Below are 24,961 nucleotides of genomic sequence, written 5' to 3' on the forward strand. Positions count from 1 at the left end.
GAGGAAGGGAGGGAGGGGGAGCAGCGGGGGGAGGGCAGACACCGACACCTAGGCAGTCACACTGAGCGCGAGAGGGGGGGGGGGGGGGGGGCAGCCGGCTCTCAATGGGCAGGTCTCTGTGAAGCGCAGCCTACCTGTTGGAGCTCATTGCGGGAGACTGCCGTGCCGGACCCACGCTGATCGTGGATCTGTAAGGAAACCCACTGCTCTTGCGAGGCAACAACAGCCCAAACATGTCTCCCGGACTCTTCGCCTGCGTCGTTTTGGTTGTGTACCACGGGACGCAACGCTGCAGCGGATTTAACATAGATGAACGGTTTCCTGTTGTCAAAGAGGGACAAACCAAAGGGAGCTTCTTTGGATTATCCGTAGCTCTGCATCAACAGACGAAGGGCTCCAGAAAGTACCTGTAAGTTCTCAGCTGTGCACGTCGAAGAAAATACTCCACTTCTTTCTCCCGTTGAGGTTGAAATACGCAGACATACGCACCTGCTTCAGACCAGCTGGCGATAAAACAATCATGTGTTCGTCTCAGAGAAACGTATTGCGCTCACATACTGCGATTAATATACCCGCGGTATATTGCGTTTAACACCTGTGTCACGCTTATGAACTGCGCTTAATGGGTAAATGGGTTTCTTCACACACTTCCCTTTTTTTACACGCGAAGTAGTTCCTCTCAAGGAAACCACCTGTTAAACGGCAGCGGAGCGGATTAAGACATTTTTTTAGGAGAACGTTGCCATGTTTGTGCGCCTGTCTTATTTGATGAAAGTCTTATAATTGCACGTGCGGCGGAAGTTGGGACCTGGGTCAGAAAACATGTTTGTATTCCAGTCAACGTAGCATCAAGCAGGAATCTGAGGTATAAAACATATATCAACAAATAAATCTCCTTTTAATTGTTCCGTCTGTCACGTAAATCGAATACCTTCAATCAATTGTGAGACACAAGCGGGATTGTGTTTCGCAATAAAGGTGTTCATTGGGCTGTCACACTTGTTATTACAGGGACATAAATGCTCTTGTGGAGTTAACAGAGTTTGGGAGGATTTACATAAAAGTACATGATTCTTGTTTTTAGGAAGAGTTGATGTTCACCGCCATCAATCTATGTGGCACGCATCTTTCTTATACTTCTTCTTAAATGAAAGATCTTCAAACTGTGTCATTGTTTCGTGTAGGATGTCCCTCAGCCAATTACAGTGGCCCCCTCATCCTTCCGCATCTGTGATCACACAGCGTGACCATAGCTGGCTGTTATCTGTGTGCTCGCGCTGCTTTGAAGAAAATTGCAAAGCAGGGCCCACTTCCTCTGTGTCGTCACCATTGAAGTGAGTGTGAACTCAGTTTATCGACCGAATCTCTGCAGAAATATCCCCCAGTTCATAGAATAGATTGCAGTGTGTCCAGTTGACGCTTGATCAATGTGCCATCTTGGCCGTGTCCCCAGAGGGATGGTCCCACTGTCCTACTGCAACCCTAGAAGGGGACCACATGGCCGTGGTAAAGAGGCCGGAGGCCCGTGTGGGCACAAGGAGGCTGTAAAAAGTCTCATCACTCCGCTGCTGTGAGTAAATGTGTGCGCAATTCTACATTGCAGCTTTTAATTTGGTAATTAAGGATTCATTTCAGTAATAAATGCTGCAAACATGCCCCTAGATTAAGTTATCTTCGTACAAAGACTGGAAACAGGGAACAGCTAGCTGACCCTGTCATCAAAATCCATCTACCAGCATCTGTAACGCTGCTTTCCTGACACCTCAGAACTCAAACATTTCGACCTCCTAGAAAAAGAGCAAACGAAATGCCACTCAAAAGAGTTTCTACTTGTAAACTCGAGTTAAATCCATGTCCTCGACTTCACAAAGAAGCCGTTGTCTGACGTCGCACAACAATGGAGGTGCAAGTTGTAAATGTTAAACGTGTGCTAAAGACCACAAGTGTCGTGTTGTCTTGTCATCTCTGCAAGCTTGACATCAGTTAAAGCAAAAGAATATGTCAATGATGTCGGCAATTCAATCCATCGCTGCTGTATTTGCTTGCCTCATGTTGTGTTTTTCCTGATGTCAGCTTGTTCTCTTTCTGAATTTGAAGAAGAATCTAGAAAATGTTACAAAAAGCGCTGAAACTTCCAGCCTCAATGTGACTTTGACCTGCAACCAAAATCTCACTTTAAGTGTTGAATTTCTCAACACTATTTGTGCATCTCAAACGGCCATTTGTCTGTGGAGCCACCACTGAGTAAAGAGTCCTCCGGTACTCAGTCCTAGTCGTGTACGCACTCTGTGATTCTGTGCTGATGGTGTGACTGAGTTTGACTTGGGCTGGTTTTACAGTGCTGTTTGGCCTCTTTTGTGGCCCCGTATCTGTCTCACCGCACCACAGAGCTGTTTTGTCACATGTTTCCTCATCGTTGGTGCAAGCCAGAGTGTGAACATTTGAAAAATGCACGAACTGGGTATTTAAACCAGTCATGACATGTACGATGTTTGAATTCTTTGCACATGCATGAGTCAAACACAGTCCAGGATAAAAGTCAACACAGAGGGCCTCCACTCCCTGTTCTGCAATAAAGCGAGTGCAATAAAGTTTTTCCTTAAGTTTTTCCTTAACCTCTTAAGATGGAGGCCGTTATGGTGCATGACCAATTACTGGGCCAGCATTGCTTCTTCTTGGGGAAAGGCTGCAGCTGAGTGATCTAAAAGCTACCTGAGGCCAATTTCACCCGTCTCTTTGAATCACCCATTTATTATTTTTCCTGAGAGGGCTTTTTTTTGTTCTCTGTTGCAGCGAGGAGGAGGGCCTGGGCAGTCAGCTGGCCCACCTATTGGCTCTTCCAGTCCCCTGACCCCATGGTATGCTTGGAATGTATTGCCCTTCTCTGCACAGTCACAGCCTGCCAGGTTTCAGGTTGAGACAAGACAGGACTGAGTGGTTCCGGGGACTATTGCGGAAAACACACAAATCCTCCAAAATATAAAAATCCGTCCGTTCGTCCTTCAGCAGACGAAGGTTCCTTCATTTTATGGGTGGGAACCTCTGCGAGCGGAGAGGAAGAATTAAATTCCTCTGACTGATGAATATCTAATCAGAGCTGAAGTGCTTTTCTAGCTCATCTCTGTCTGACTACAGTGGCCCAAGGCCATGAAAGTCAGCCATTTCATTTGACGGGGCCTTCCCCTTTCTGCTGTGCACTACAGATTATACTGGGCGACCTGCTGTAAGGTCTACAGACACACAGTACATGCTCGGCTTTCCGTCCAACCACCTAAAGTTTGCAAAGTGTGCAAAGTGAATAATCGCCCCATTACATGAGACTCGCAGAATGTAATACTCCAATTTTTGGACATGAACGCTCCTCTGTGTTACATGACATGCTGCTGCACAGGTGATGCAGGTGGGGATGTTCAACTTGGCTGTGATCCAACATCCCCCCCCCCTCTTAGAAACGCGAGTGGTCTTTGTCTCTGAAGTGGGCCTATCAGAGCTATAATGTCGTGCCACAGTGAAACATTTCTCGGAGTTTCAGCTCGGAGTTTTATTTGATGTCTCTTCGAGAAGTGCCCGTCGAGTTTGTTAAAAGCGTGATACTGTTTTCACTGTTAATGCACTGTGAACTACATGGAATACTATATCTTTGATGTTATTTGCTAAACCTTAGTCACATGATATGAATATAATGGTTCTATCTTATAGCGTTGTATTACATAGATATTTATGATCCAGTAAAACAACCAGTAGGATTAAATGTAAAGAACAAAGATCAAATATTTGTACCACCGTCTGATAAGGCAGTCCGTTTGTTTTTTATTTTGTGTTTTTTTATTGATGGTTTCCTTTTTTTTAATACAATGCCCTTCACACAGGGCTTCTCAGTCGGCTTAATTGATGGTTGATGAATCATTTACTCATTGATAAGGACAACTTCTGGGTTTGCCAGGTTGTAAAAACTCACTTTGATTGGTACCGTTCGACCATGTGACCACTGAGTTAAAAAAACAAAAACATGACATGATTGTCCAATCAGGAAATACATTTATATACAAGTCATTAACACTGCAGTCTTGATTATTAAAACCTTTTATTAAAGACTTATTGACACTTTCAACTGCAGACATGAAGGCTTATTGGCAACCCAAAATTAGCTGTAATGGCGTATAGCTGATCTACGAAGCACTAGTCATGGTTTCTTAACCATTTATAAACCATTTACAGTTAATAACAAAATAATATAAAAGGTTTATTGACTTAAAAGTGGTCGGCAACAATAAAAACGATGAAAACCAGACAATGTGTGATGAGTCTGTTGTGGACCAGGTTGTAATTTATACATAGTTTTAAGTCTTTTCTCATTTATTTGAGTCGAAGCCGAGCCAGTGCAACTGTACACGAGTGCAAGTGTGTCCATAGTGACTGGTCCTAATCTTTATGGTATTTATTGGCTGTATCCAATCAGTTGGCAATGGCATGGGCTGCATTTGGTGTAGCAGCTCAATGAATGACGGCTTCTAATAACATGTTGAAATGGATCCCAGCGGGACATGAGGCCTCCTGCTAATCTCCACAGAGGAGATTCTCTCCGGTGGGGCTTTCATTGGAAATACCTGCAGTGAAGACTGCTCCTATCCTAACAAAACTGTAAGAGATCCCCCTTCTCTCCCCTGCTTGTACAAATGCCCTCAAAGAGGCCTCCGGGCAAATGAGGTCTACCTGCAGCTAGAAAAACTATATGCTTCAATACCTTTCCCTCTTCATGCCATTTTTCATCTTTTGAAGGGGAAATGATCCTGAAGTATAGGTTTACACTTGGTATTCATGTGGATGCCAGTGAATGCGGCAGCTCGTTGTCTGTCCTTAACAATACAAGATGTGCTGAAGATATGTTACTAAATGCCTCGCTTTATATCGTTTGTCGGTAATTGAAAATAGTAGAATTAAGTGTTCCGTTCCACTGGTGTTTTGTGGCCATTTTCTTTAAGCCTCAACAGGTAAATCCAGATGTTTCATGCACACACCTGCTCTGCTTTTATATAAGATGAGTAATATCTGAGTGAGAACTTGGCACCACGCAGACACGCTAACAGCGCTGCTGTCTGCTTCATTACAGCTGTGCGGTAGTCCACCTGTAAACCCTATACTCCCCCCTCCGTCTCCCCCCTCCGTCTCCCCCCTCCGTCTCCCCCTCTGCATACAGCTGGGGTCAAAATGTTAATGGGAATGGTGTTACTGATACTGCAAGTCTCTGAATTCTGCTATGGCTGCACGAGGTTTCTGCTGGTGTCACCAAGAAACATGCCTCCAGGCTCAGTCCAGTATGTGTGTGTGTGTGTGTGTGTGTGTGTTAATCATGTCTAGCGGTGCTGTGCTGTCTGCATCTGCAGCAGTCTGGGTCGCCAGTCTGACGTCATTCACGCAGCGACACCAGACTCTGGGTCGGCATAGTTAGCAGACCAACCTGCAGACGTAAGCCAAAATAACATTGGCCTTGTCAGACAAGGTTTTACTCGTCGCTAATGAAAAGCGAGTTTGTTTATTATCAGGGGATGACCTGCCATGTTTAATTTGTCACACCGGGTCTAAATGAGTTTGCTCTCGTGTTACTGTTTCACCAATGGCAGATGGTGGTCTTCAAACAGGATGTTTGTCCAGCTGAGATTAGACTAGTGTGTGTGTGTGTGTGTTTTAGAGACATGCAGGTGCAAACTGATATATATATATATATATATTATCTTTTGATCAACAGTAATATATGCATTGCATTTCATTTCCATCAAATGCTTTCCCCTCCTGATTAAATTACCATTCATCACAATGATGCCAGGATTTCATTTACTCTTTTTCTAGTTGTTATGCATACGCAGTCTGCGTCTTCGTTTAAAACATCGAACGTCACTATCAGCGGCTACACTGTGACGCTGTCATTATTACTTGACTCGTTGGCTCAATTGTCATCGTTGCATTCATGCCGATAAAGCAAATTGGATTGCCTGACAGATTGACAGAGACGAGAGATCAGGCTCAATGAAGCTCCGTCGCTCTATCTCACAAGGTGGACTGCTGTCTCGTGAAATGACAGTTTAACACGACTGGCGCTGTGCACGTGGTTTACTGGGTGTGCGTTCAGTTGTTCACCACTGACCTCCCTTCACTCTGTGCATGTTTCGTTAATAATTTACACCCTTTGACAGTTATACGGAAGATATAAGTTCCTTGTTTTACACCAATGAAGAGTTTGGCCTTGTGTACATTTGCCGTGTTGTGTTGTGTGGGAAAGTGTCCGTATTAACTTCTTATCATTAAAATATAGAAAAACATGTGGAAGTACTGAGCTGCACAGGTGCTGTGATGGCAGGTCAGTTTGACCACTTTTTTTTTACTTGCAGCAGGTTGACGTATCGCCGTTTGTCCAGAGAGGACTCGTCTGTCAGCAATGTTCTGTACGTGCAGACACACACAGTCAGTGTGTTAACAACTCGGCCTGCTTACTGTGAATAGTCTGATAGCAATGTGCGTGTGCTCACCCCTACCTACAGCTTTGTGAGAGCGTTTCCTGAAAGTACAAAGAACTGGATTTATCAGAGTGCTATTGTAATACAGTGAAACCGCGCACACACACACACACACACACACTCATCACGTGACTTATTTCCTCTTAAAGGCAGCACAGTAATGGTGGACCACGATGTAACACACCATGTCTCTCGACTTTCAGTGCAGTCGTTACAAGAGATTCAGCCCTGGTCTGCTCTTTCTTGTGCTTAATTCAATCTGCGAACATAATCGCTCCATTCAGTATTATCTCCATTTATTTGCTCAGTGGGTCTAAGTAGCAATGTTTCCGTGGAATCGATACGAGTCGCCTGTAATGCACTGGCTTCATACCGTCCTGTAGAATATTGAGAGTGCAGCACGGGTGTGTGTTTGTGTATCTGTTTAAATGGATTTAGGTTAAAGGGGGGGGATTAATAGCATTTTGTGCGCCTGTTCCTTGCTTGGCAATTTGGTGAGCGGGTTAAACCAATTCATCATCCACAACAGCTTACACATAATGCCTGTTGCAAAATAACGAACCAACTTTCCTTGTCTCGTGCACAGATGTATTACACTGCGGTATTTTGCACAGTCTGCCAGTTAGTGCAGTGAAAATGACCGGGATTGGAGGAGATGGTGACATTGGCTGACAGTCCTCTCCTCTTCACATCGCTGAGCCTCGTCTGCACCGTTCCACCAATCCCCCCCAATGTCCAACAACACCTTGTTACCAGGGCCAACATCTGCATGTCTCTACTTGTTTCCAGCGCGTCCGACAGTAACCTGACACATCATCTTTAACAGCAGAAGAAGTAGACCTGTGGATTTGCCTCGATTCACAAAGAATAGAAATTTTGATCCAGGAATTACACTAATCACGACTTCTTCCGTCGTGGGTTGTGGTTCTTAAAAGAGTTGCGTGGCTGTGAAAAACAGGCACTGAGATTTTTTTACATTTCTTTCTTTGCCCCGAGGGGCCACAGACACACCCTGTGACAAACAGGCTGCCCTGAGCCTTATCTGGAGCGGTGATCCATCACTTGTGTAAGGCTGACATATTCCAACACGCCCGCAGCAGTTATAATACTCGGTCTCTTTGTCACACTTTCTCTCACTTACCCATTTTTATATGTTTATACCGCTTGACATTTAAGGCAAGGGCCTTTAAATGTCAGGGGGAAAGCTGGTGTGCCATTTCTTTTGACCTATATTGTCTCATCACCCTCCCGTTCCGACTGGACCCAGGTGAAGATGAATGCAATCTAGATGGGACATTTCTGCTCCTCTGTAAACACGACTGACTGGCCCTGCACATTGTCTCTACTTGTTAATCTTGCAAAGGCCTGTGAGATGGGGAGAAAATGTCACCCAAAAGGGTTTAGTCATCTCGAATTAAGTTGCGTTTTGTGGTTTCAGTGCTGTTGATGTTATTCTGAGTCAGGAGGCATCAGGTGGCGGGTGAGAGCTTGAGAGGCCAGGGCTTCGTTTTAATTAACTAGCAGGGAGATGTGCTGTGTTGAGTGTCTTACAGACAGATGTCTGTTTACCGAACTGACAAGGCATTGTCGTGTTTTCTCTTTTTCTCTCCTGTGACACGAGGAGCGATCAGGCTTTTTGCTCTTCCCTCCCTTCCGTCACTCCCTCGCTCTTTCAACCCCAGCTCCCCCACCTTTGTTTTTTTTGCTGCTGTGAGGAGCTGAGGTGGGCAGTCATGATTGAGGTGACTTCATACATTTGTTTTACTAAACACCACTGATATGAATATATCGCAGTTTATCCAACTCCCTTCCTCTGGGAATTTCTTAACTCTATTGGTGTCAAGAATGCAGGCAGCGCTCACCTTGGCTGGGTGTGTTCGCCACAGTAAATGTTTGGTTTAGTCAGCCGTTCCCATCACTTCTGAGGAAGAGGGGCGGATTTTAACATGTCTTCAGAGTAGGAATGTAGCTCCAGGTTGCCCCCCTTCTCTTCTCTGGGCCTTTGACAGCCTGCTTATGAGGAGGTGATGAGCAGGGAGGGAGGCAGGAGGAGAGCACACAGGACAGGATATGAGGTGTGTTATCATGGACGAGTACATAAAGTGATAGTCAATTTGTTTGTTGACATTTAGAGAGGTTTTCATCTTCCGTCGAATAATAACTGATATTACGAATTACACTTTGGCTTTTGTGCTGAGTAAACACACAACATACAGTATAACTATTCAATTAGCAAGCTTTAGAGGTGCCTTAAGTGACCCAAGCGAGCTGTTTTCCCCTGTTTCTAGTCATTGTGCTAAGCTAAGTATTTTTCTCCGGCTAGCTGCAACAAACACACCGACAGCCAAGATTACCCAATCCTCCCTAAAGCATGAGAGATTAGCGCTGGACTCTGTGCCTCAATGAGTCATATTCTTTTTGTTTCTTCTGTGTGTGCAAATTCACACTAACTGGCCTCTAAGTGTCTTAGAACGGTCTTGCTTCTTCTCTGGGTTGACCCCATTTCTTTTTCTTTCCTTCTAAATGCGTTGGCCATGTTGCTTCCCACAAGAACTGCTGACATAATAAGGGAGTGTTTTGAGACACTGTGCCCTTTACAGATGAAAAACATTTTAGGTGGCCATGACTTCTGATTAAAAGGCTGTGGAAGAAGACAAGCAAGTCATGAAAACACGCACCTACTTGCTCATGTGCTAACGTTTTCTGTTGTATGGGAGCACACACACACACACACATGTAGGGTAGATTATGGAGGCGGTCACACACTCACAGTGGGACTCTGTGGCCCTGATTCTCCACATATCAGTCGGTCCCACTAACTACTACAACCTCTCTGTGGAATCTCAGATGCTGTCTACATGACTGAATGATAACCTGAACCGAGGACTCTTAACTGCCAGTCCGCTGTAAACTGCTGGCTCTCAGAGGCCATCTTTAGCGAGGCTCTAGCTGTTTGTCATCACTGTGGCAAGATACTTGATTCAATGACGATAATGCCCATCTGGTAGCAGAAAGAAGGGATAATTGTACCGTTCTGTTTCAAACGATGGCTGGAGGATGATGGAAAAGTATTTTGTGCAGAGCAATGTATTCACTTTCATATAGTTCTGGTCCACTTTTCCACCGACAAGTAATCTGCATGCCACAGCTCCTGAAGTCAGATTAGACATGATCGTCAAAAATGAGTCAAAAATAATGGTCAAGTTTCAAATCGGTAATGGGGTAATTCCATCTAAGATCAGAGGTGGAAACAAACACACATGACTGATTTCCATGCAAAGACAAACTGTCTGAGTCTGTTCCGGTTCAGGTGACACATGAAAGAGAAAATATTTGTCTGGGGATGTTCTCATGATTAGATTCGGGGCATTTTGCCTCTGCGAGTGTGTGTCTAGATACAGAAGGCTGTGGTGGAGTGGTACAGCCTGGTACACAGTAAACTGTGTTTATGAAAACCCACCGCCTAACCTCCGAGTAATGTGTGAGCAACCACAAAAAATATTTTACAAAATCGCTGAAATATTTTTTATCATTTTACTCCGACATCAAGCACGTACGCCTCTTCCTTCCGTCATGTTTTACCTCTGAGGGCATAATATTCAAGTTGGAACAATGAAGGGTTGACTCATGAGAGACATTTTATTTTGAAGGCACAATGACTGTGAAGGTGTATCTTTAAGTATACACCCATCGTCTGTATTAATACAGACTTATCAGTGTGTGTAAGGGGTGGCCCACAAGCTTGACTCACAGCTTGACTCACCGCTTTCAACTGTTCACCACAGCCAGCACCATGTCAGCGCCCAACCAACATTGCATGAACACATTCAGAAAGTTTGAATGAAAAGAACACACTTTACATGGCTATATGCCTTTGTTTCCCCACATAGTACGGCAGACCATCTGTCACACACACACACACACACTGTAAACAAGATTGTCGGCGTCCCCCGCCCTCAACGTGGAGCAAATAAATCTTGTGCTGACAGTAAATAGTGTGTCCCAGCGCAGAGGCTTGCAGAGGGAGTAATCCCTCCGCTTCAAGGTTCTGTGGTGTGTTAAAAGGTGCTGATGTAGGGAGTGTCTGGGGTGAGTGGACAAAAAGATCAGGTCCATCACCAAGAAGCCAGTTTGTGGGTGTGTGTGTGTGTGTGTGTGCGGTGCCCAGACTTGTCACGGGTCACGCCCTGACTGCTCCACTCTTAATTATCTCCACTATTAATTCATAGGTCACGTGAACTGGCTCTGTCTTTGTGTGTGTGTGTGTGTGTGTGTGTGTGTGTGTGTGTGTGGTGTTCTGTTCTGTGTTTAAACCAGAAGGATTATCTGGGAAATCATCTCGGTTTTCTTGTTGCTGCTGTTACAATGTGTTGTGTTGTATGACACCATGACAAAGGTCTGATTGAATCGAATAATCTGTCTCTGTCTTTCTGTCCAGGCTTCTTGCAGGAGCACCCAAAGAGAAAGCTAAATCTCTAAAAAATGTCAATGAAACCGGTGCCGTCTACTCCTGTCCCATTACAACAGACGCCTCCGACTGCTCCAGAATGGACCTGGTCAGCACAAGTAAGCATGACGCAGAGCTCTCGGATATGATTCATCATTTTGTCATTTAACAGGGGAATGGAGTATCATCAGCGAGTTTCTGTACAGGTCCAGTCTGTGATTTGAGTGAGCCCGAGTCACACAGTGGAGGCAGTCACCTGCAGTCTGAACCTGATCAGACTGCAAGATGAGGGAGAGCATTAGCTTTGATGTGAAAACAAGACTACAGTCCACAGCCATGTTTGCTGCTCAGTGAGGCACCGCAGTAAGCGAAGTTTAAAAAAAAATGCTCACAGTGGAAAAAGTAGAGATGCTGATGGGAATCCAAAAACTCCTACATTTCCCATAATTCACCCAACAGCATCTTTTTTTTTTGACTTTTCCCTGACTTGTCAAAGCTTCCTTCAGAGCCACAGAAGACGTTGTACAAGAGTTTTTACAGACTGATCATGATGAGGAAACTGACCTTTACGTGTAATATCAATGGCGTTTCCCTTTAACACATACAGGTTACTGTAGGAGATTTCCCTGATTGCAAAGCGGTGAACTGTAAATATTCAGCCAGCCTTGAACAATCTCAGAGTCTAATCCCTGGCTTCTGGCATTCACAATAATTTGCTGCACCTACACGATGAGCTGCAGGAGATGAAACTCTGAAAGCGCATCTTTTCTTAATTGAAGGTTATTAACTGACAGACTTACCGCTCTACTACCTGGAGGTGAATAGGCCCCCCCCGGATGCGACAAGTAAGAACCATAATAAAAGGCTTCCTTTTGAGGTTGGAGTGACTGTTGCTGTAGTCACAGCACATTTTTGTGGTTAATATTTGTCAGGGCATGATCCAGTCTGAATGAAGCTTCAGTTTGGGTTGGTTTTCCTGTGACTATATTCACAGCAATCATGTTGAATGATACAGAATTGAACAGTCGAAACCTGGTTTTTAAATTAAAGACCAAACATTTTAATAATCTGAACGTGAAACGGTATTTCTACACTTTATTTCCACGTTGATAGTAACGTTAAAAACGCTTTCATGTAACTCCCCACCTCTGACCCATCCGCAGCAAGTCCATCTGAGATGGTGGAGGGCATGTGGCTTGGTGTGACAGTGGCCAGTCAGAGAGACCAGCCAGCGGGACGCGTGCTGGTGAGATGACATCCTGTTTCCTCTATTAGTCCGTGTCGCAGGTGTAATATTACACATGGTAACATTTACTGCAGCACTGAGGGGATGTGGGGGGAGATATTACCCTTTGCATTTCATTATTACAGTGTCACAGATGACACAGTGTGCTTGTTGCAATATTTACTGCAGCATCAAGCATTATTTTTTTTAAATAATTCTCGCTCGGATACAATCACATGTGTACATTATCAGAATTGATTGCCAGATTTGACACATTGTAAGTTAGACCAATTACACCGTCCATAATGTCCCAGAATACCCACTCTTCTCTGGTGTCCAGGCATGCGGGCATCGCTATGTGAAGATCGTCCAAGGAGGCAGAAAGGAGCAGCGACGGATGATCGGAAAGTGCTATGTCAGGAGCAACGACCTGACCTATGACCCCAACGATGAGTGGCAGACCTTCAAGTATGAGGTCTGCAACCCCAACTTCGACATGGAATATGAGGGCATGTGCAACATGGGCATCTCAGGCGGCATTACAGACACTGATGTCTACATTGGTGCGACAGGCAGCTACCTGTGGCAAGGTGGGCACTGAAGAGTTAACACCAAAAAGAGTGCGTTTTGTTACTTGAACACTGAAATAATGGGCTGGTTTCACAGACAGATTAAATCCTGTGCAAGTCTGCTAAATTCTAGTGTTAGTCTAACACTGGGATTATTCTCTGTCTGGGAAACCCGTCCAATGTGCATGAAGCAGACATAACATTGTTGTTTAATCCTGCTTTTTTATTAAGGAAATGTTCATGTAACGTGGAGAAATCCAGAGAAACAGACTTCCTGGGACTCTGTCGGCAAAGACTTTGGACAGCTGAAAAGACGATACAGTTATATGGGTAAATATATCGTACAAATACATGTTTTTGCATCATATAAATATGTACATGTATGGACTTTTCCATGCTTTCAAGGCCTCTTACCCCTCCCACAGTCAGATGACTGTTTACCAGTGAATCTCGAATGCTGTCTTGCGCAGGTTACTCAGTCCTTGAAGAGAGGAAGCTGTTCAGCCGTGACGAGTACACAGTGGTGACAGGGTCTCCCAGGGACGAGTCCAAGGGCTCTGTGATGTTCGGGAGAAAGACTGAAAAAATTATCGAGCCGGTGCTTATCATTCCCGGGGAACAAGTGGGCTCGTACTTTGGGAGCAGCCTGGCTGTCACCGACCTCAACAACGACGAGTGAGTCTCTGCACACTGCACTGAACATCGAGAATGCATGACACTCATGTTTGTATGAGAGAACCTGTCATTTCAGCAGCTGAGATAAAGTGTTTATCATGACACAATGGTGAAATCATGTCTCCCTGAATGCACGAGTTAAACCTTGTTTGGTCTGTAAGATTTTAAGGAATACAAACATTTGAAATCCAAAGAATATACGATTTAGGATGTCATCTTCTGGTATCTATGTGTGCAGGTATTTGCATGTTAAAAAATATTTCTGGACATTTCCTTTGCTTATTACAGCTGGAATGACTTGATCGTGGGCGCCCCATTTTACTTTGATCGCATGAAGGATGAGGGAGGAGCGGTGTATATCTTCATGAATGAGAATGGATCGTTCCAAAAGACCGCCAGCGTGGTGCTGAAGGGTCCCTCGACCTCTGCATTTGGCTTTGCAGTGGCTCCCATCGGCGATGTCAACCAAGATGGATTCCAAGGTATGACTCTGAACACAATATTCGTTTTATACTCACGAGACCAGCGAAATACAGTGAATAGTTCATGGACAATTTGAAAAAAGGCAAAAATAATTGCACCCAAGTTCATTGATTAAAAATGACTTCAAAAATATATTTTGTGAAATGTTAATTCAGATATTTCTAGTTACATGAATTTGATAAAGTGTCTATTATTTTGTCTACCTTGTGGATTCTACTGTGTATTAAAAGGTGCTGCTAAAAACAAGGGTAAATAGGAAGCATTCAGTTCCCCATTGAGACTTTGTGTGATTCTTAATTATCCCACCAGTGAAAGATAACGTAACCTACTGTGTTGCACTTCAGACGACTTAAAAGCTGTACACAAATGAAGCAGTGCTATGCTGCCACCTAGAGGGCAAATATATTCCACACACAGACCTCCCTTAGCTTCTTCTCAGCAGACTGCTTGTGCATGTTTCCTTGTAATGTTTCACTCCATTGTTTATGTCTGCAGACTTTGCAGTGGGAGCTCCATTCCACGACACAGGGAAGGTTTACATCTGGATGGGAAGTAAAAAGGGAATCTCAAAGGATCCCAGTCAGGTGATATCTGATTTAACGCCACAGATGCACATCAGACATGCCGAGGGCCAGATTTAATGTGCTGACCTCGTATTTGTCATTGTCGCCCCCTGTAGGTAATTGAGGGTAAGTCGGTGGGAAAGGGAGAATTCCGCACATTCGGCTACTCCATCAATGGAGGGATGGACATGGATGAAAACAGTTATCCTGACATCTTAGTTGGCTCTCTGGACGACCGCATGGCTCTGCTCAGGTACAAATAAGAGAGAGGCGAAGCAGAATATGGAATTGTTTTTTGTTTTTTTGTTTCTCTTGTTGGAATTGATGGTGTGTCTCTATTTGTGACCGGTAAATATGTTGACTGTTCACGCAATTGTATGAAATAGGCCACAGTTTTATTCTTCTTCCTCTGGTTTTCAGGGCTCGACCAGTCCTCCACTTAACTACGGACTTAACTGTCGAGCCAAAGATCGTGGACCCTAATCAGTGTCTTGGAAGTACACCATGGTGAGATGTCTCCTCAGAACACCTCATTCTGAAACGGGCTCATTAGATTTCGTGTGAAAATACATTCGTTTTTATTTGTGTGTTTCAGCATCACAGCGACTCTGTGTATGTCTTTCATTCTAAGCAATGGAAACAAAGACTTTAAGAAAAATACCAGTAAGCAATCTTTCTTTACTTAAATTACACATTTGTTTTCCAATGAGAATTCATGTAATGTTAAATGAATAATAATTCAAATTTGAATAAAATATAGGCTGCAATTTTGAATCCACATGTATATCTGTAGTTACAAACTGTGGGGATACTGGCATGCTGTGTGCTTGCTGTATTGTCTGCTGCAGCGTTCTATAACGTGCTGTGTGTTTGTACTTTGTAAAGCGGTGAAGTACACGGTGGAGGCCGACGTGGAGAGGAGAAGAAGCCCTCGTGTTCTCTTTCAGAACAATGACGACGACGACACGTATACCGGCTTCCTGAGCCTGCTGTCTTCCAAATCCACGTGTCATACTCTGAAGCTGATTGTGGTGGTAAATCCTCAATACAAATGTGTGTTTTATTTACAGCTGTGGTGACCGTGTGTTTACTAATGTAAGACTCTTGGATGACTCTCCAGGAGCCTGTGAGAGACAAACTGGAACCGGTGGTCTTTTCCCTCAGCATGTCCTTGCATGAGCAGAAAGTTAAATCCAGGCGATCCCTGCAGAACCTCGACTCCTTCCCAATTCTCAGTGAACAGCAGAAACTCACTCAAAGAACTGAGGTGTGGCGTGTGGTGCATACACACATAAGTCACATTGTAAATCATTGTAAGCACATGTATAGCCTGTGTGGAACTCCCCCGGTGAGGTATGATGCAATATTATGTGTTCCATTTCCTGCAGATTAATTTTCAGAGGGAGTGTGGCCTAGACAACAAATGTAGCAGCAACCTGCAGCTGACAGCCCAGTTTGTTGACGAAGAGGATAAGCCTTACCCCAGGTGAAGTGGAACTCTGATTTATTAAGCCCTCTTTGACTGATGAGGGGTTTTTAAAGCTGATGGAAGTCACAAATAGGTGACATTTGGGGAATATGTTTCTTCGCTTTCTTGTCCAGAGTGAGATGAGAAGATTGATGCCACTAAATATACAATATCAATAATAATATCAAGCCAGCACCATCGGCTGGTTGGCCTATGACAACTGGAAAGAAGAATATAACACGTTATATATGGTTTGTTTACTTCATGCAGTTATCTTAGGACAGAGCAAGGCTAGCTGTTTACCCTTGTTCCTCGTCTTTATGCTAAGCTAAGCTACTGTCCCTGGCTGTAGCTTCCTATTTAGCGCACAGACATAAGCGTGCTATTGAGCGTCTCATTACCGCTGTGCAAGACGGTGAATAAGTGTGAATCCCAAAATGTCAAACTATATATATACTATATATATATACTATAAATATTGAATCCCTTCAATATTTTACCCTTTCAAATGTGTAACAATCACAAATGCTTCTTCAAAAACGTATGCACTATCACTGTTGATTAGCTGACACCGCCACAGGCCCTTAATGTATTGATGAGCCAAAGTTATTGTTAAAAATGTAGTGACGGAATAATACACACGGTACATGAATCCTTGTGTCCAGGTATGGCAAATTCCAGAAACTTCAGTTCAACAGCAATATCAAGATAATAAGGCTGATGGTGGAGGTCACCAACACTCCTGGTGGGGGGAAGCTTGGTGAAGACGCCCACCAGGCCATGCTCAACGTCACCATCCCTGATGCACTGAGTTACTCTGGCGTCAGGTCGGCGGTACGTCCACTGGAGGGCAGCAGATGACTGGCAAATGTCCATTTATTCCGTATTTCCTCATGGCATGATATTATCTTCATGTATGTTTGCCATCAAAATGTAATTATTTTCTTCTCTTTCTCCATATGCCCGATTTTGTGTCCAGGACCACGATGTGCAATGCAGTCTGCATGATACAGTGATTTGTGAGCTGGGGAATCCACTTAAAGGCAATGAAAAGGTATGTTTTGAATATTGATTTTCTCTCACACATGTTGACTCCTTTCCTCCTCCCGACGCCGCTCATTCTCTCGCTTCCATTATCAGGTGTCACTTGAACTCAAGTTCGAGACCTCGGGGATCAATTTGTACACACAAGAGATTGTGTCCCAGCTGCTTCTGTCCACGTAAGTGTTTAACATTGATTTTGTTCCCTTTTTATGTTGAAGGCTTGGGTCCCGGTTTTGATTCCACAGTTCAGCATTTTGCAGCTGTTTTATTTTTATTTAGTGTAAAATGTAACAGTGCTTTTTCGGCTCGAGTGGCTGTTACATTGCATTGGCACACAGTGTAGTAATTTGGGTTGTTTCTTCAGTCTTAGTGAGCAGAGTGACATGAAGCCTGTGCCTGTGGTCCTGCAGATTGAAAACACCATCATCCCCTCCTTCTCCATGTGAGTCCCATTGCCGAACATGACTTCCTGTATATACAGGAAAGACCACAGACATGCCACGGACACTGAAGCAGTTCATGTCGCGGCACTAAATTGTTACTTGCACAGTGTACAATCATTTCTAACTCTCTCACCCTGTCCAGAGCAAACATGCTGGTCAAAACGGAGTTCAGTGGGACGGTGATGGGCGAGTCAGCCATGGTAAACACCAGTGACGTGGGCAGTCTGGTGGAGTTCACCTTCAATGTGAGTCACCATCAGCACTCAGACTATATGAGACCTCCAGGATTGTATATTGCATGTATAATGTGTGCTACCCACATTTCCCTCTTCTCCACCCTGTCTTTGAAGCCAAAACTTTTAATTCTTCAGAAGTTTAATATTGTGCGGGGAAGGGATTGTGGTGTGAGCACGACCAGGGGTGGTTACTATTTAGGGGTTACAAAGTGGAGCCCTGACTGTTATTCCACACCATATTGTTATTTCTCACCATATGATTGTCCCCCACTAGGTGGACATGGGGGGACAGCTCCTGGGAGACATGGGGACCCTGGCTGTGGAGTTCGAGTGGCCCTTTGAGGTCGCCAACGGCAAGTGGCTGCTGTACCTGACGAATATTTTGGTGAAAGGGGAATCAGAGGTGGAATGTAACCCTTCTGGAGAAGTTGTCAACCTACTGAACCTAACTGTAAGGCTTTTTATTTGTTATGCCTGTGCCCTGGCGACAGCCTTGGACAGAGTCACTGTGTTTTCGAGTTGTCCGTCTGTCTGTATGCACGTACGCGATATGTCAGGAACACCTTGAGGGAATTTCCTCAAATTTGGGCGGGACAATTGATATGTAACGTATCGCCATCAACTTGGTCAAGTTTATCTTGTCTAATAAATAAAAAGATGCAGATTGTGAATAGAAAAGAAGACACGTGAAAACATCCTGGGTTCATATTCGCCTTTGATACATGCTTTTCTCATCTAATCTTTCCCATCTCTCTGTGTACTGGCAGCTTTGCAAAGGTTTGTCTGTTCTTACAGCTTACTCCTGCCCACACCCAAGACATACGCACATCCCAAAATATCCCATTACTGAAAAGCCACACAGTTACATATAAACAGAGAGGTACTGGCTTTAACGAAAGGCCGAGAACCAATAACAGGACTGTGTCTACGACACTTTGAGCAAAATGCTAATGCCAGCATGCTAACATGCACCCAATGACAATACTGACGTTTAGCAGGTTTACTGTTCGCAATGTCCACCATCTCAGTTTAACATGCCAACTTTTGCTACTTAACACAAAGTACATTATATGCCAGCATAGGCTATAACAACTGTGTTACAGTTACTCACAGTTTCATTTTAGTTTGCTGCCGTTGTGCTTTTCACAGGCTTGTTGCGTGAACTGTAGTTGATCCTGACGTGAGTGACCTGAAGCAGCCTGAGCTGTATTAGTAGATGTCGGCGGCAGAAAATGGGTGTGAAAAAGGTCTCAAAGCCAAACCACAGATGTTCAGAAATACATTTTGGAGACTGTATGCGTCGCCACATCCAGACTTCACAGAGCCTCAAATAGAAAGTTATAATGCGTGCGGCCTAGAAATAGAGTATAAATGACAGTGCTATTCTAAGAACTATTTGGTAATGTCTTTATCAAAACCAGTAATTACCACGAGCCCTCTGATGTCATGTCTCTGTCTCATCTGCGTCCTTGTTTCATTTTCCCTTCCCACTTTCTTGTCTTCCAGTTGTCAGAGGGCGGACGAAAGCGCACTAAACGACAGATCGCGGTGGATGACGCTGAGACAACAAAGCCACAAATGATTGAGCCACAGGCAGCCGTCACATTGCTCTCTCCTCGCAAAGAGACATACCTGTTGGTAAGAAATGGATCTGGTGCTCTCATGAACAAGCTTGCGTGCAGCATTTGAAGTACAAATATCAATTATATTTGATCAAAGATCATGAATATCTGCACTTTATTGGTGGTGGGACCGGAAGAACAGTCAGGGGATCACCAAAATCAGTAGAATGCATCCTCTGGGAATGATTTATACCTTTAGCAAATGTCATGGCAGTCTCCATGATTGTTGCTGAGATGTTTTTGTTTGGTAGACCAGTAAGTGTGGCTGGAAACCAATAGCAACGACCTACTTTCACTCAACATATTCTTTGGTGAAGAATGTCATCACTGAGTGCAGAAGTGAATCTTGTATTGGCTCGGCCTGTCTTTTTCTTTTTTTTGTATTTTGAGAATGTGTCCATCCTGAAGAAACTAAACCTGCAAAACAGTCTTAACTGTCCATGTTTGTGTTGTTCTTTGTCATCGTGCGTTAAAGAAATGCTCAGAGGGAACAGCCCGATGCGTGACGTTCACCTGTCCGCTGCTCAACATGACGGACTCAGCCACAATTTATGTCCGGGCCCGTTTGTGGAGCAGTACGATGCTCGAGGTCAGCTCTCCAGTTTTATGTACACACATTATTGACAATAATGGCATCCTTTGACTTATTTTTTACAATGTTTTCTTGCCGTGTGTGTGTGTGTGTGTTCCTGCAGGACTATTCCAACGCTCTGAGAATTACGGTCAAAGGTCAAGCCACTCTGAAGCTCATTACAGATAAACCAACCATCAGGATGGACAGTCAGACCAGCGTGGTGTGTGATCATGCTGATGATGATGATGACGATGATGATTGTGATGATTTTACTTGACTCTCTCCACCTTTCTAGTTCACAGTAGAAATAGAACCGCTGGAGGGGGTGGAGGCACCCGACGAGCTCCCGCTGTGGATCATCATCTCTGCAGCTGTGGCGGGAATTCTCCTACTGGGAGTAATCATTGTGATACTATGGAAGGTGAGACTGCCAATCACTGCTGCACTGATTACAGTCCTGCACATGCTGTATTTCTGCAGACACAGGCAGCAAATAGCCCCGAATCTCTCTACGTGTACTTTTTTTTTTTTTGTCACACCAACTGGATTATGAGAGCTGTTGACTCATTTTTTTCTTGCTGATTTATTACCTCCATATTGAGCCTTCAGTCTAACCTTTGACATGCACCCTCCTCCACCCCCAGTGTGGCTTCTTCCAGAGGGCCAGCAGGAGGGAGATGTATGAGGCCAAAGCCCAGAAGGCTGAGATGAAGATCCAGCCCTCTGAGACAGAGAAGCTTACTGAGGACTACTGAGGACCCCATGGGTCCCCAAACAGAACACACCAGTGGGGCTTTTGGGTAACGACGCCCATACAAATGGATCTTCTCTGGATACTATTACTTAAGCTTGGGATGTGATTCTTTCTCATGACTTAACTTTCTCTTTTATGTCCGCTCTGTGTCTACCTAACATCGCTTCTGTTTCCCTTTCAGGCTATCAGTGTGCGCTGCTGATCATTTAATCTCATGTTTGTCTTTACTACTTTAATCGCCCTCTCTATCTTACTCAGCGTGGGTCTATCTTGACTTGATTTTCCTCAGACTATGAATCCCAAATCTCATTCTCAACTCGCCATTAATCCCAGCTCTCCTGCTGTTTAAGTGTATCCTGTTTAATGTCACCTCCCTCTCTCTCTCTCTCTCTCTCTCTCTCTCTCTCTCTCTCTCTCTCTCTCTCTCTCTCTCTCTCTCTCTCTTCCCACTAGCTTGGATTCTTCAAGCAAGCAATCTACTACCGGATAATGCCAAAGCACCAGGGGGTGAAAATTCGCAAGGCTGAGCGGTATCAGTTCAATCTTGGATTTCAGCCTGAGGAGCCACAGAAAAAGTATTGGATCACCAACTGGACAGAGATGCAGCATTACTACTACTGACGCCTTTACTTTGGGTCTCGAACCACTCACACTGGTTTCACACGAGTCAAACAAAGAATATTAGGCTCGGTCGAGCCACGCGCATGGAAAAACATTGGATAGTGCAGTCCATTTTTCCCCCTGTTAATTAGATATAATTTCAGTGCAATATGCTGAAGAGTTTGTTTCAGAGATTGTATTTTTGATGAATTCAGTGTTGGAATCCGGGTTGCATTCCAGAGCAAATTGTAAATTGATTTGATTATTGTGTTTGCATATATATGTTTCCATTTTATTCTTTGAATCCTCAAAGCAAAGTTGCTGGTCATTCCTCATTTTTATTCCCACCAAGTCTGTTTTCCTCAGAGGACTGATCTTCTCTGTGATTGTGTATGTTTTTCCCTGCTCGGTCCCCGGGTATCACTTTGTGGTCAGCAGTTGTAGGTTCTGTAAAGGTTTTAAACCTACATCAATCTTTTCGGAGTTTGTTTTCAGACTGCACTTCGAATACGCTGACCAGCAGCCACTCTGTTATGAGTGTCTTTATGTGAATGTCCATGTCAGTGTTTGGCAAGCATTGCAAAGGCTAGCATCTCAAATACAGTTATGATTGTGGCACTGTCCTCCAAAAGTGTAATAATCACCTTTTGTGTTTTTTAGCCTACATAGAAAAAAGATTTCCCTAGTTTCAGGAAATAAATACAGAGAGGCACAAAGAAAAAACTGTTTTAATTGGCGAGTAATATACAGGCCAGCTTGACGTGAAAAGGGTCATCCAAGCACCCCTTGAACAAGTTTAAAGCAATAGCTTCTTGTCTGTATGTAGAAATAGAAAACCTGTGTTGAGATGATGGGAGAACAATTAGATTATTTATTACTGTCTTGTGTTATTACAGGAAAGAACTTATCTTTAAAAAATATCACAATAGGGAGTCATGACACTGGAGTAAATAATACATGACATTGTGTATGTCTGAAGACTGTAAGCTCTGGCATAGATAATTGTTATAAATTGTACATAAAGACAGGTAACCAAGGAATTTACTATTTGAATGAATGCTTCCGTCACTGGCCTTTGTTGTTTCACTGTGCCTAGGCTTTTTATTTTTGTATGAAACTGTAACCTGCACTCAGATTATTTCCAAGCCTTTGTGGTCCCCATTGAGGTCAACCTGCAGCACAGAGTAAACTGGACCAGAAGAAGACTGTCATTGAACACAGTCTGATGGGACTATATGTTGTGTTGCCACTCTATTCTGTGTTACTTGAGAAACCACAAATTGTGACTTTGGGTTTCACAGAGGCTCCATTGACTCTGTAAGTAAAGAGGGAAGGGCTAAAACCAATGCACAATCTCTGTCATGGTGTTTTTTTTACTGTGCAGTCTCATTGTAATTAACTAGTTTTTAACAACCTTTGCAATTCAGTTGCTGCCATAATATCTCAGTTGAACACAGGCAGAATAAAGATTGAATGCCTTTATTGTAGAAATGCAGATCAAAAACAGAACATAGTAACAAAATAAATATTCAAAAATGTTCTTATGTCTATCAGTTAGTGGGTAAAGGTCACAGTATTGTATCTTGGAAAAATACATGAAAACGTAATAAAGGCAGTGTATGTCGAAAACAGCCATAAAAACATCATGCTATAGCATGTCATGAAAAAGTCATAGTATGTTGAGAAAAGTCACAGTATAGCATGTCAAAAAAGTCATGAAAAAAGTCATAGTATAGTATGTCCAAAAAAGTCATAGTAAGTTGAGAAAAGTCATGAAATAAAGTCATAGTATGTTGAAAAAAGTCAGTATAGCATGTCAAAAGTCATAGTATAGCATGTCGAGAAAAGTCATGAAAAAAGTCATAGTATAGCATGTCAAAAAAAGTCATAGTATAGCATGTCAAAAAAAGTCACAGTATAGCATGTCGAGAAAAGTCATGAAAAAAGTCATAGTATAGCATGTCAAAAAAGTCATAGTATAGCATGTCAAAAAAAGTCACAGTATAGCATGTCGAGAAAAGTCATGAAAAAGTCATAGTATAGCATGTCGAGAAAAGTCATGAAAAAGTCATAGTATAGCATGTCGAGAAAAGTCATGAAAAAAGTCATAGTATAGCATGTCAAAAAAAGTCATAGTATAGCATGTCAAAAAAAGTCACAGTATAGCATGTCGAGAAAAGTCATGAAAAAAGTCATAGTATAGCATGTCAAAAAAGTCATAGTATAGCATGTCAAAAAAGTCATAGTATAGCATGTCAAAAAAGTCATAGTATAGCATGTCAAAAAAGTCATAGTATAGCATGTCAAAAAAGTCATAGTATAGCATGTCAAAAAAAGTCACAGTATAGCATGTCGAGAAAAGTCATGAAAAAAGTCATAGTATAGCATGTCGAGAAAAGTCATGAAAAAAGTCATAGTATAGCATGTCGAGAAAAGTCATGAAAAAAGTCATAGTATAGCATGTCGAGAAAAGTCATGAAAAAAGTCATAGTATAGCATGTCGAGAAAAGTCATGAAAAAAGTCATAGTATAGCATGTCAAAAAAGTCATAGTATAGCATGTCGAGAAAAGTCATGAAAAAAGTCATAGTATAGCATGTCGAGAAAAGTCATGAAAAAGTCATAGTATAGCATGTAGAGAAAAGTCATGAAAAAAGTCATAGTATAGCATGTCGAGAAAAGTCATGAAAAAAGTCATAGTATAGCATGTCGAGAAAAGTCATGAAAAAAGTCATAGTATAGCATGTCGAGAAAAGTCATGAAAAAAGTCATAGTATAGCATGTCAAAAAAGTCATAGTATAGCATGTCGAGAAAAGTCATGAAAAAAGTCATAGTATAGCATGTCGAGAAAAGTCATGAAAAAAGTCACAGTATAGCATGTCGAGAAAAGTCATGAAAAAAGTCATAGTATAGCATGTCGAGAAAAGTCATGAAAAAAGTCATAGTATAGCATGTCGAGAAAAGTCATGAAAAAAGTCATAGTATAGCATGTCGAGAAAAGTCATGAAAAAGTCATTGTATAGCATGTCAAAAAAGTCACGGTATAGTATGTCCAAAGAAGTCATAGTCCGTTGAAAAAAGTCAGTATAGCGTGTCAAAAACAGTCATTGTACAGCATGTCAAAAAAAGTCATTGTATAGCATGTCAAAAAAGTCACAGTATAGCATGTTGAAAAAAGTCATAGTATAGCATGTCGAAAAAAGTCACAGTATAGCATTTCAAAAAAGTCACAGTAAAGCGTGTCAAAAAAAGTCACAGTATAGCATGTCAAAAAAAGTCATAGTGTAGCGTGTCAACAAAAGTCATAGTATAGCGTGTCAAAAAAGTCATAGTATAGCATGTCGAAAAAAGTCATAGTGTAGCGTGTCAAAAAAAGTCATAGTATAGCGTGTCAAAAAAGTCATAGTATAGTATGTCAAAAAAAGTCACAGTATAGCATGTCAAAAAAAGTCATAGTATAGTATGTCAAAAAAAGTCACAGTATAGCATGTCGAAAAAAGTCACAGTATAGCATGTCAAAAAAGTCACAGTAAAGCATGTCAAAAAAAGTCATAGTATAGCATGTCGAAAAAAGTCATAGTGTAGCGTGTCAAAAAAAGTCATAGTATAGCATGTCAAAAAAAGTCATAGTATAGCATGTCGAAAAAAGTCAGTGTAGCGTGTCAAAAAAAATCATAGTATAGCGTGTCAAAAAAGTCATAGTATAGCGTGTCAAAAAAGTCACAGTATAGCATGTCGAAAAAAGT

At 42.8% G+C, this 24,961-nt stretch overlaps 1 protein-coding gene across 1 annotated transcript; it reads left to right on the forward strand.

Annotated features, from left to right (window-relative positions):
• The first annotated feature begins 201 nt into the window (after nucleotides 1–201).
• Nucleotides 202–21,184, forward strand: itga3b (integrin, alpha 3b). Its single transcript, XM_079293823.1, has 26 exons — nucleotides 202–409; nucleotides 10,951–11,078; nucleotides 12,123–12,205; nucleotides 12,525–12,774; nucleotides 12,985–13,083; nucleotides 13,224–13,428; nucleotides 13,717–13,910; nucleotides 14,407–14,495; nucleotides 14,591–14,727; nucleotides 14,895–14,981; nucleotides 15,070–15,137; nucleotides 15,360–15,508; nucleotides 15,595–15,741; nucleotides 15,863–15,960; nucleotides 16,608–16,776; nucleotides 16,922–16,996; nucleotides 17,083–17,162; nucleotides 17,351–17,428; nucleotides 17,572–17,674; nucleotides 17,940–18,116; nucleotides 19,172–19,303; nucleotides 19,763–19,876; nucleotides 19,983–20,081; nucleotides 20,157–20,282; nucleotides 20,506–20,661; nucleotides 21,069–21,184. Exons 1-25 carry the CDS (start codon nucleotides 234–236, stop codon nucleotides 20,614–20,616), a joined length of 3,174 nt encoding a protein of 1,057 aa, XP_079149949.1. The 5' UTR covers nucleotides 202–233; the 3' UTR covers nucleotides 20,617–20,661; nucleotides 21,069–21,184.
• Nucleotides 21,185–24,961: the final 3,777 nt, after the last annotated feature.

This window comes from Melanostigma gelatinosum, assembly GCF_949748355.1.
Source record: "Melanostigma gelatinosum genome assembly, chromosome: 21".
Classification (NCBI taxonomy): Eukaryota; Metazoa; Chordata; class Actinopteri; order Perciformes; family Zoarcidae; genus Melanostigma; species Melanostigma gelatinosum.